We start from the raw sequence: 11,397 nt of genomic DNA on the forward strand, positions 1-11,397 counted from the left end.
GGCGGAGGTCTGGAGACATAAAAGTTGTCAATTTGCGGTTTCTCTGCGTGTTTTAGTTATTGATTTCAAAGATACAAGACGGTAGAAGATGGTGTTTTTGTCTCATCTCATCTCGTGTGTCTTGGTGACGTGTGTTTAAGATCTCACTGATGTGTCTCTAGGTGTGTTAAAGATCTCACTCTTCCATATGTGCATCAGCTGTTAAAAGCTTTTAATCTTTTATAAATACTTTTACTGGCTGAAGTAAAGCATCATTTGTGAATCTGGTGAGTAGACCAGGATGAAAGGGACAATGCCATAATAGGGAATGGTGCAGAAACACACGTGTGTGTGTGTGTGTGTGTGTGTGTGTGTGTGTGTGTGTTGTGTGTGTGTGTGTGTGTGTGTGTGTGTGCGTGCGTGTGTGTGTGTGTGTTTGACAGAGACACACAGCACATTCACCAAACAGACAAGAGATGACAGAAAGCAGACGGAGAGCTGTTTGACAACAAGTGGACCTCTATGGAAGTTCACGGCTAAAAATACGTGCAAAAAAGGGAAAGTCCTTTTAAAACACAACCATCAGCACAGTTACACTCTCATTTCACTTCAATTGCATTCCATCTATTAAAAATAAAATTAAAAACCTATTTAAGTGCATCCAAGTCACCGCTTTAAGACTATAGGTGGCAGCTCACATATACAAGCCAACATTATAAACCAGTAATGTAAGCAGCAGAGGACTGTCCAGCTTCACATCTGTGCCAGACAGCTTACTCTGGAGATGACAGGGAGTTAGGAACATTCAACAAGGGATGAATTTCCTTCTGCTGCCTGTTCAACTTACTCAGAGAACCCCAGCGTCCTATACTATACTATATCATGACATTGCTTTAATGTGAGAACCTGGTTTAGTTTCTATAGAAATCATTGAAACCACCACATGCGTCTCTCACCTCTCCAGGTGTAACACAGGAGCAGAAGCCCCACAAGGAGCGGTGCAGCAGCATCCCGTACAGCCATGGTGCTTTGGTCGGTGTTGAGGCAGTCCCCGCCGGTGCTGTGCGTGTGTTTGTGCGTGTGTAAAGGGAGTCTGAAAGGGTTCTCCTGGAAAAGTGTATGTCAGAGAGAGAGAGAGAGAGAGAGAGAGAGAGAGAGAGAGTGAGAGAGAGACGGAGAAGCGAGGGGAGATAAATAATGCGGGGGGGCAGAGAAGGAACTGGCGCTGTAAAAAGGAAACAGCGGCCGATTGTGCGCGTTATTCAAGCGCAAGATGCAAAAGAGGAGACAGGTGTTAAAGTTGAAACAACTCGTATGACGATCTTTTACACCACGGCTGTGCTTTTGACTCTAACTTTTAAAAGCACGGAGTCAAAACTGAAATTAAAACAGCGTTGGGGTTTGTTTTTTTTTACAGTGTACGTAGGGGAGGAACTTAAAGGCAGCAGGAGGGCGGAGGTCTGGAGACATAAAAGTTGTCAATTTGCGGTTTCTCTGCGTGTTTTAGTTATTGATTTCAAAGATACAAGACGGTAGAAGATGGTGTTTTTGTCTCATCTCATCTCGTGTGTCTTGGTGACGTGTGTTTAAGATCTCACTGATGTGTCTCTAGGTGTGTTAAAGATCTCACTCTTCCATATGTGCATCAGCTGTTAAAAGCTTTTAATCTTTTATAAATACTTTTACTGGCTGAAGTAAAGCATCATTTGTGAATCTGGTGAGTAGACCAGGATGAAAGGGACAATGCCATAATAGGGAATGGTGCAGAAACACACGTGTGTGTGTGTGTGTGGTGTGTGTGTGTGTGGTGTGTGTGTGTGTGTGTGTGTGTGTGTGTGTGTGCGGCTGGCAGAATCTAAAGATTTATTTAGCAGAGTGTGTGCAGCCTGAATCAACATGATTCTGAGACCACGGGATGAGCAGCAAACCAGCCCCCACCTGTTGCATCAAACGCAACCTCTGAAGACCTGAGGGTGAATGTGGAGCTAAATACGAGGAGGATAGTCGTCCTTTTCCATCTGACCTGGTTTATAAAGATCTGAAGGTCAGGTCGCCCAGAGTCCCATATGAGGACCTTTGAAGATGCAGCTGGGCCCATGGACTTCTTTTCCATCATTTGAGGCACCTTCTTCATTATCCCTTCTTCTTCATCCCTCCTTCCACTTTATCCCTTTCTGGATCACAGGGAGGGTGCACATATGGGTGAAGGCAGGGCCCACCCCTGGATGAGTCCCCACTTCATCACAGGGGCTTATGTGAGCATTTGTGGGTGCAGTACCTTGCTCAATGGTACCTTGGCACTGCTCTGAAGGTGTTCTGGTACCTTCCCCTACTACCAGAACACCTTCCATGTTTTGTCCGCACTGGGAACCGAGAACCCTCTGCATCTGTCGCACATCTGTCCCGTAGGAAACCCACCCTCATTCTTTCCCAAAAGGGTTTTTTATAGGAGTTTAATTTTCTTTGGCCTTTACACAATATTTTGATTTCAAATAATTGTAAATGCAACATTAAAGTTGAAGGTTAATTTGTTTGTTGTTCATCTTTTAATCAGGGCTGGATCAAGACTGTGGGTCAAGGACACGGTCATTTTCTCTCAGACCGTGTGTTTTTAAAAAGATGGGTTTTATTTGTTTTCATATGCTGGCAGCTAAATAACCCAGCCATGAGAGAGTTTGGGGGAGTTTCTGTCAATATGATATTTTTTTGCCAATCTTCCTGGGTGGCGGAGGTCAGTAAAACGAAAGAGGGTTTCATAAAGAAAGAAAGTGGGGAATGAATCGCGATGTGGGCTTTCACAGGACTTTAAATCTCTTAACCAGCATTGCTAAGCTGTGCTCAGCAAAGCAAACATGTCTTTTCTCACACTCATTTACGTGCATTTAGCGACCTACAAGGACCTTTATAGATTATATATGTCAGAAAGTGGATGTTCAACACACAGCAGAAGAGAAACAAGAAACTGTGCCTGCTGATGTTTGGTTTGGGAGCATCCTCTGCTGAGTAGATACCGGTGGAGAGCTGTTTTTCCTTCCATGTCAAAGCCAACAGACTGGTTGTTGTTCTGTTTGGATGGAAATGTGAGGCTTATTCCAATAACACATCCCAATATCTTTCTCTAACAGCTGCTGCACTGTGTTAATTGCATTGAAGGAATAGGACTTCCTTGCTGTGTTGCCACAGAGAAAAGGGAAACAACTGCTATTGTTTGACCCCATTCAATGTGCATTTGACAGATTTGTGTGAAAAGTTCTTTTAGATTTTTATGGAATATTTCCAAATATGGAGATAGCATTCAAAGCCATTTGTTCTTATTTAGATTTATTAAGATTATATAGTTTATAATAATGCTGGTGTTAACCAGTGTTAATCCTTCACCAACTTTTTGACATTTTGGTGTGTAGAGGTACCAGAGTACACTTTGTTCTCAAAAGTGTTACAACGTAGCTGTGACTGAGAGCTAGCAAACCACACCAATGTCCTTATTTCTCCCACTGAATAGAATCCATCTGTACAGGATATTCAGTGGAAGAGTTTTCATTGACTGACTGAATAAAGAATAAAAATCAAACCACTAAAGGTGCCAAACCTCCTGCATAGAGTTCCCAGATACAGCAGAACATCGAAGCTTAATGGCTCCTTTAATGCCGGAGTTGTTCCTTGACAACACACTTTTCACTCCCATCAATATAAGAACCTTTCATTTGAAATAATGTACATTATTTTTAATTTCTCATCTAACTGAATGAGGTGATGCATATTTACGTGCCACAATTTGATTATTTTCTGATGTCAGCGCTCACACAACATTCCGATAAGCGTATTTTGCACCATTAAACTTTTAGTGTTTGAGATTTCCACTCCTGATGCCCAAATCCAGCTGCTCCGCCTAGATGACTGATGCATTCGCACGACTTGCGTCTGTCTCACCAGGGCTGCTCGTGAAACTGAGGAAGGCCTGAAGGAAGGAAAGAGGAAAAGAAGTCATTCTTTCCAAGTCACAGAGGCCAAAGCTGAGATCGAGATGTTTCAGAGCAAAGTCTGCCAGTCACGACAGACCACTATTGTTCAAAGGATGGTGGGGTAGGGGGGCTTTAGAGCATGCACTTATGGTGAGGAGGGGGCTCCCGGGGAAGAGTGGGAGAGAAATTAGAATTTTTGCAAAGTTACGTCACATCGGCCGAGGGTTTGACAAAGAGGCACTTTGATGGCAGCAACATGGTCTGAGAGTTAATCACAGCATCTCCATGGTGATTATAGCACAAGTTAAAGGTCATTAATCACAATTGATACATCCATGAACTTTCAATGGAAAATGAAATACTAGCCGCATGACTTTAGGTTGTATTACATCAAATGATCTCAAAAGGGCTTTTATCACTGAGGGAAACAAATATTTCGCAAGAAAAAATATTTTCCGTTTAATTAGATAAATATAACACATGCATTGACTTTTGGCCACATTTCTACAAATGCCAAAAATATTTTTCAGCAAAACCTTTTTTTTAACCAGTTTTGGATTATTTTGATTAGTTTTAGTCACGTCATTCAATCTTTAACCTAGAATGTCAGAAGTTTCATCTTGTTTTTCACTTTTATTAATCAAATAAGATGTTTACAGTAGAACATTTAGTGTCCCACCTCATTGGACATGGATTTTTTTCCCCCAATTTCATATATATAAAGCAACACTATTGATTTCCATCCAAAAGGATCTGCGTAAGCCATTCAGATGAGCGTGACTCATGAAGCAGGAAGTGACTGCAACAGCAGGAACATCCTGCAGATGCTCAGACACGGTTCTGAGAAGACAATTGTGAAGAGCAGGAATGTCCCAGCAAGGAAACTTCCGTGCTCTACGTCATGTGTATTGTCTTTTAGTCGGTGAGATCATCACCGTGTCTCCACATCCACCCCATCACCAACACTTTTGGTCTCGCCGAGCCACCAGACATCCTCTGTCAGGCTTCAGGCGAAAGAATCTGAAGGAATGTGGGGTCCTGCTCGGGGTCTCGCCCAGTCTGCACTCTAGTGGTTTTCTCCTGTTTGGAGTTTGTGTGTTCCCATAGAAGCTTCTGGTCCACCGCCTACACCCCTGTCCTTTTCCTTATTTGTGTACACACACACACACACACACACACACACACACACACACACATGCGCGTGCACACAAAAACACACTCCCTCTGAGCTTCAATTTGTAAGTCCAGGGTGCTGGAAAGAAGCCAATATCAGCACTGATTAGTAGAATCTAAACTCTTAATTCCCAAAATAACCCCAGAAACCTGGGAACATGCTGAACATCCTGGAGTCTCAATTACAAGGATGCTGGGTAGTTAGTGAATCGTCACTTTGAAAATTTTACACAGATTCAAGTGGGTTTATTGAAGCGCGGCTGTCAAATATGCTTGACTGTGAAAGGATCAGCACTATAGATGGTGGCACAGATGTTTTTTTGAGGGGAAGATGCAACAAAGAGGCACAAGGGCGGTTTCGACTGCCGCATTTTACTATAGGATGGAAATTACCCCAGCGGGTGAGAAGGCCAAATTCCACAAACCAGTCATCCATCACAGATCAAGGGTCTGGTTTTATCCTGTTGTCTCTGTCTCATCCTGTGCAAGTTCCCTGTATGGATTCCCCAACACACACACACACACACACAATTCTTCAGGTTTGAGGTTGTTTGCCTTTAAAGGTTAAGATGGAGTTGCGTGGGTGACAGCTGGCTGATGTTAAGTCTTTGTCTCAGCTGCACAGATGCCTTCTGGTTACTCGCTTGACTGTTGATTGAACGTGATGACAGCAGTATTTTCACACCATCCACACAAAAATTGTTGGCTTTTCATTTTTATACCCTGTGCCCATAATCTACATCATTTTGTAGATTGTGATGCCCTGGCTGATTATTCCAATGTGGTGAAATAAATGGATTTTGACTTTTCCAAACCGAAAAACATTTTAGGTAATTTCATATTTATAATCATATATAAAAATATAAACAGAAAAGTTAAAGCGCCACCTACTGCCCTGGTATTGTATTTTACTAGAGCAGATTTCTTTATATGGGAATAAGTCTGACCAAAGCTAAGTGTGGATTTGAATTCATTTTTAAAATATACGTACTTATACAGCAGTCTGTCTCACAACAAGTTTGCTTAAGTGCATGTTAGTTGGACTGAAGTTGTGCATAATAAAATGTCTCAGCCAGGCTCCCATGGGCTAATCAAACTGGTACTTTAAATACTTCTGCACACCTGACTTAAATCCAAACTGGGCCAGGTGTTCTGCATATGCAGCAGAGATATTCTCTTCATGCTTCTAAGAAATCCAACAGCACAAAATCAAAATAGAAAACTAGGTAACAAAACTGGTAATAGCATAAAATCCATTAAACGCAAATACAAGAGAAAGAATCTCTGAGAGAGTCTTTATGGTATATCACTCTACTGAACTTTTTTGAAACTCAGGAAATATCTGTTGAATAGAATACAAACAAAATAACTGACTTACTGTTCCAGAACAGCGTTCAGGTTCAATAAAGGGAGAAGATCTCAAAGCTCTGTACTGGAGATTAAATAATGCACATAGCCTTTTATACTGTAAATTCTTGGTATAGTCAAAAACATCTAAATTGTGTCATTAAATACGGAACTGTTTGTCAAATGGCCAAATGTTCGGAACAGGATTTCCCATGATTGTATCAGGAAGGACTCCCTTCAGCAGGGAAAGAAAAATGCTCTGAACGGCTCACATGGAAAGGAAGGAAATGCTGTTGATGTTGTTCAGGGTTCTGGAGTGTGTGTATTTCATTGTCACTAAAGCAGATGAGGTAATGGGAGAGATTAGTGCAAGAATTAGTATTGTGATTGTATAAAATACAAAACCTTTAAGATGCTGTGAAGGTCATGTGCCAACATATAGTTACATTCACAAATACACATGTCATTTTGTCATCATATAAGCAATTCAGAAAAAAACTACTTCAGAAACTTACACTATAATACACAGTTTTGTATGCATTGTTTTATTGTAATACCACCCTATCAATTGTAAGCCCATTGCCTCTTTACATTTTGTATAAACATATTAATTTGCCAATAAAGTTGTTGAAAAAAATGAATCCGTTAACTAACCGGAACTTCCTGTGTCAGCTGACATCACAACAAAAATGGCGACTTTGAGGCTCATAAATATATCTAGCTTATTACTATTTTTTTATCCATCCTTACTAATTGCTTTCTGTAGTTTGCGAATGGGATATTTTTTGCTTCTGTAACGGAAAACGTCGGAATGAAATTCTGAACGAAATACCAAAACGAAAGCCGGAAGACAAGCGGAAGTGCGCTGCTATTTGAATTTCTACATCCGACTCTGTAGTATGTGTTAGCTCGAGAGCTCACGCGCATAAACGCAAGGAAATGTGCTGCATTTGTCACGAAAAGAAAGAGTGTTGTGGTTTGGGGAATACGTGACAAATAACAAATCTGAGAAAATGTAGCAATCGTGTGAATTCGTCTGAAAAACAAGACGTGGACTTTGCCTCCGAGTCAATCTGAGAGTACATTAAAGGACACCATGGGTTTGTTGAATCTTGTAATATCCACTGTAAGCAGATGTTTGGACGCCATCTGCTTGCTGCTGGACCTTAATTTTATCATCGTTCATACAGTAATGCGGACTGTCGTGGGAGTCATTACCTTTATAATATGCCTTCCCAACCTGTTCCTTACGTCACTGACGGAACTGGGCAACTTTCTTGTATTTGGGGTAATATCCTTAGCAGAATCAACTTCAAATGTAGCCCAAGGGACTGTCACCATGCTGGGCAGTATAGTACTGGTTCTGGAAGGGTTACTGGAGAGCCTGAAGATGATGGGATACCTTACCATGCATGTCCTCCTTCGTGGTAAGGAGCATCTGTGTCGAGGTCTTCTGTCAGTCCTGGAGGGTTGTGGCATTGTTGTCAGCTTGATTGTCTATTTCACCAACACTGTTGTCAACTTTGTGCTCATTGCAACTCAGAATGCTTATGTGGTGGCGGTCAGCGTGCTGCAGACTGTCTCCTGCCCACTACAGAAAGTGCTGGAGCTCACACTGACGTGCCTCACCTGTCTGTATAGCAGCCTGGTTGGGACCTCGGTGCTTCTGTGGTCACCGTGTAAAATGGTGTTGGACTTCTTGGTCTCACTGGTTCACATGTTTATTAGTATCTTCATATTGAACATCTATGGACTCCTCCTCACTGTCACAATTGCTCTGACTACCACCGCTTACCTGAATCCAGAGCTGACCCGAAACGTTGCGCTGCGTACAGTGGATTACATCTTTTCCTACACTGCCATTCGCCGACTCTATTTGGCCCTCAGTGCCTTCGCTTCAGCCACTTCATATGTTCTCTCTGCAGCCTTGCAGCATCTGCCCAGGATCCTCCATCACCTCTATTTGTTGGAGCAGAGACTCTGGCAGCACTTGTCTCGACTCCGCACGCAGCTCAGCAGCCAGCTCAGTCTGGCTTGGAGGGCATGGTACCACCAGGACCACCGTGCCCACGGTGATGGAGACCCTGGGGATCAGAGGCGGGACCCACCAGATGGGAGAGCGGGAGAGCCTGCCCATCTAGAGGTGCCCTCATCAAGCAGAGTCAGACCAGAAAATGAGCAGTTATCAACAGGTCTTGGCAGTAAACCTCCTGTCCCTGCTGAGAATCTACTGACGCTGTTGAAGGAGCAGGAAGACAGAAAGAAGTGTGTTATCTGTCAGGACTCCAACAAGACGGTGGTGCTGCTGCCCTGCAGACACCTCTGCCTGTGCAGAGGCTGCACAAACATTCTCTTGAGGCAGCCGTTGTACCAGCAGAACTGCCCGCTCTGTCGACACATGATCCTGAACACTATGGACGTATATCTGTAAGGGGAGCGGATGAGACCCAAGATTTTATGTAGGAATACTAACTGATGTTTCTGGTAATCTTATGGTTTGTTTTGTTTGTTGTTTTTTTGGTTGTTTTTTTTTTGCTGTTAGGATGTAAAACAATCACACAGTTGAATGCCATAAAAAAAAAAATTCCATCTGAAAAAAATTTTAAAATTCTGTCACAATTCCGTAGTTTTAAGTTTTTAAAAGATGACCTCAGTCCTTCACATTTTTGATCAGAATGGAGATTTTTTTTGTGCCAGTTTGAAAAATGGGAATATTACCAGAGTTCGGCAGTTCAGATTTCAAACATGTGCACCTTGGTTGGGGATCAGTACAGAGGGGAAAATGTGCTGATGTTCTGTTCCACAGGCTCCAGATGTTCTAAGAAATAACACATGTGTACAGCTAGCTACATTTAGCTTAGTGTTATGAAGGAGCTGCCTCTCCGTGCCCAATGCATTATGGAACTTCCAACAATGGGACACTGGAAAAATTCCCAATTCTCTCTTAGGTTTTGTATAAGGTTCATCAGTTGATTGGATTTAGGATGCAAGTTGAACTCTGTTATTCTAGTATTGCAGTGCTTAGTCTCAGGTCTGGTTGCCATGGGAAACCATTAGTGCCATCCCTGATGCTGAAATGTTTACAACCGCTTTTGTCTTAAAATTGTTTGTTGGGTACACTAAACTGTGAAGAAAACTTGAATGTACAATGTGCTTTAATGCATATAAACCTGATTCCATGCATGCCGTGTCCATGACCATGTGTTTTATACTGTTTTCTACGCATATGCAGTATCTGCTTTGTGATTGAAATGTTTTACCTTTTGTGCTTGAACAAAGGGATAAAAAATCTTTTCTGTAGTCATGAAAAGTGGATTCTGTGTTTCCTGTCAAGCTAAAACGCCAGCTTTATTCAATTGATTTGCTCTATTCATAGTCTTCCAGTCTTCCAACAGATGCATATGACAGTCAACACTAGATTATAATCCAGAAATGGCTTTTCCTTTCTTCTGTCACTGCGATACATCATTGATTTTGGTGTTTAAAAGGACCATAAACTAATAAGGTGTTGCAATATAATTCGATGTTTTCTCAGTGGTTGCCGCTGACGCTGCAGTATTGATCAGAGTTCAACGTTTACAGGGTACCGATGCGACAGTGGCCTGTTTTATCTTTCAGATGCCCTCATTGTTGTTATTCTCTATCAGTGTTTCTTTACCTTACACAATATTGACCATGGTGTTAAACACTTGTACATAAGATCGGTTTGGAAAATGTGAATGGATTTTTTTAGTAACCTTCTGTGGTTGCCAAAACTTTTGTTCACAATAAAACAAGACATCAGTCTTTAATCTTCATCAGTTCGATGTGTGGCCACTGTTGGTGTTGGCAGGGCAGAAGTGTATATTAGATTTCATATAACACACACAATCTTATCCATGGATGTTGTAGCAAAAAATGAACTATGAGTTTCCAATTTTTGTGACCTTTTTCAAGAAAAGTTAAGGTTCTGGCTGAGCATGAAGCTGTTAGAAATGAAAACTTGGAAGATGAAGGCAGAAACGGGACACCCATGTGATTCAAGCACTGATGAAGGGAGTGAAAAACAGCCTCAAAAAACTCCTAAAATAGATCAGTTGAGGAACAAACACATTCCTCCCGTGGTTGTCCATTTTCTCAGCTGTTCCTCTTAATTCAGGGTTAAGCAGTTTTCATCTCAACCTTTTAATCACCGTATGTCTGCTGTAAATGTGGGTCTAATCTTATCAGCACAGCAGCTATTTTTACTGCAGCAGTAGGAAATATGCACGCTTGATAAAATAGCTGAGTACTGTCATTTCTTCCAAACTGGGTTGGGGGCTGCAGGGTTACTGGAGTGGACCCCTCATATTCATGCGGGACTTTTACGGTTTCCAGCTTCGTTCCCATCTCAAAGTTTTTTCTAAAAATAGAGCAGGCAAAAAAAAACTGCTGATGTAAGATGACATCATCACCAGAATTAATAATGAATTTTTCTCTTGAATTGGGGGAGAAGGGGAGTTATGTATCTCACCGCCCGGAGGTGTGAGCAAACAAACACCCTCTGAAAACAAAGTGGGGCTTGTTTCTGGTCTCCTGACTGGAATTGAACCTTGACGCTGTTTACGCTTCAGCCGCGAATGAAGATGGTGTTAACAGAAGGGAGGAAGTTTGGTGTCAGAGGAAGAACAGGAAAGAGTAAACCCAAGGAGAGTTGACGGCTCCAGGGATTCGACCTCTTCCTCTTCAAACTGCGGGTTGCGCTCCTGGTGCAGTGTGGGAAAATGTCAGATTCTGCTTCTCTCGCCAGTTCTTTATTCTTTGTTTATGTCTTCTAAGATTCTTGACTTTTGCATCTTTTCTGAAATGTGTACAGTCATCTTTGCATCTAAACAGGCAGGAAAAAACTGCAGATGTCATCACACACTCCATCCTCCCAGCACATCACAGACACACAGATGAGCCCAGGTTGACCCTG

At 42.1% G+C, this 11,397-nt stretch overlaps 1 protein-coding gene across 1 annotated transcript; it reads left to right on the plus strand.

Moving 5' to 3' along the window:
• The first annotated feature begins 7,139 nt into the window (after positions 1-7,139).
• On the plus strand, positions 7,140-10,261 carry rnf26 (ring finger protein 26). Its single transcript, XM_057049803.1, has one exon. The coding sequence runs from the start codon at positions 7,558-7,560 to the stop codon at positions 8,890-8,892; it is 1,335 nt and encodes a 444-aa protein (XP_056905783.1). The 5' UTR covers positions 7,140-7,557; the 3' UTR covers positions 8,893-10,261.
• Positions 10,262-11,397: the final 1,136 nt, after the last annotated feature.

This window comes from Takifugu flavidus, chromosome 12 (genome assembly GCF_003711565.1).
Source record: "Takifugu flavidus isolate HTHZ2018 chromosome 12, ASM371156v2, whole genome shotgun sequence".
In the NCBI taxonomy this organism is placed as follows: Eukaryota; Metazoa; Chordata; class Actinopteri; order Tetraodontiformes; family Tetraodontidae; genus Takifugu; species Takifugu flavidus.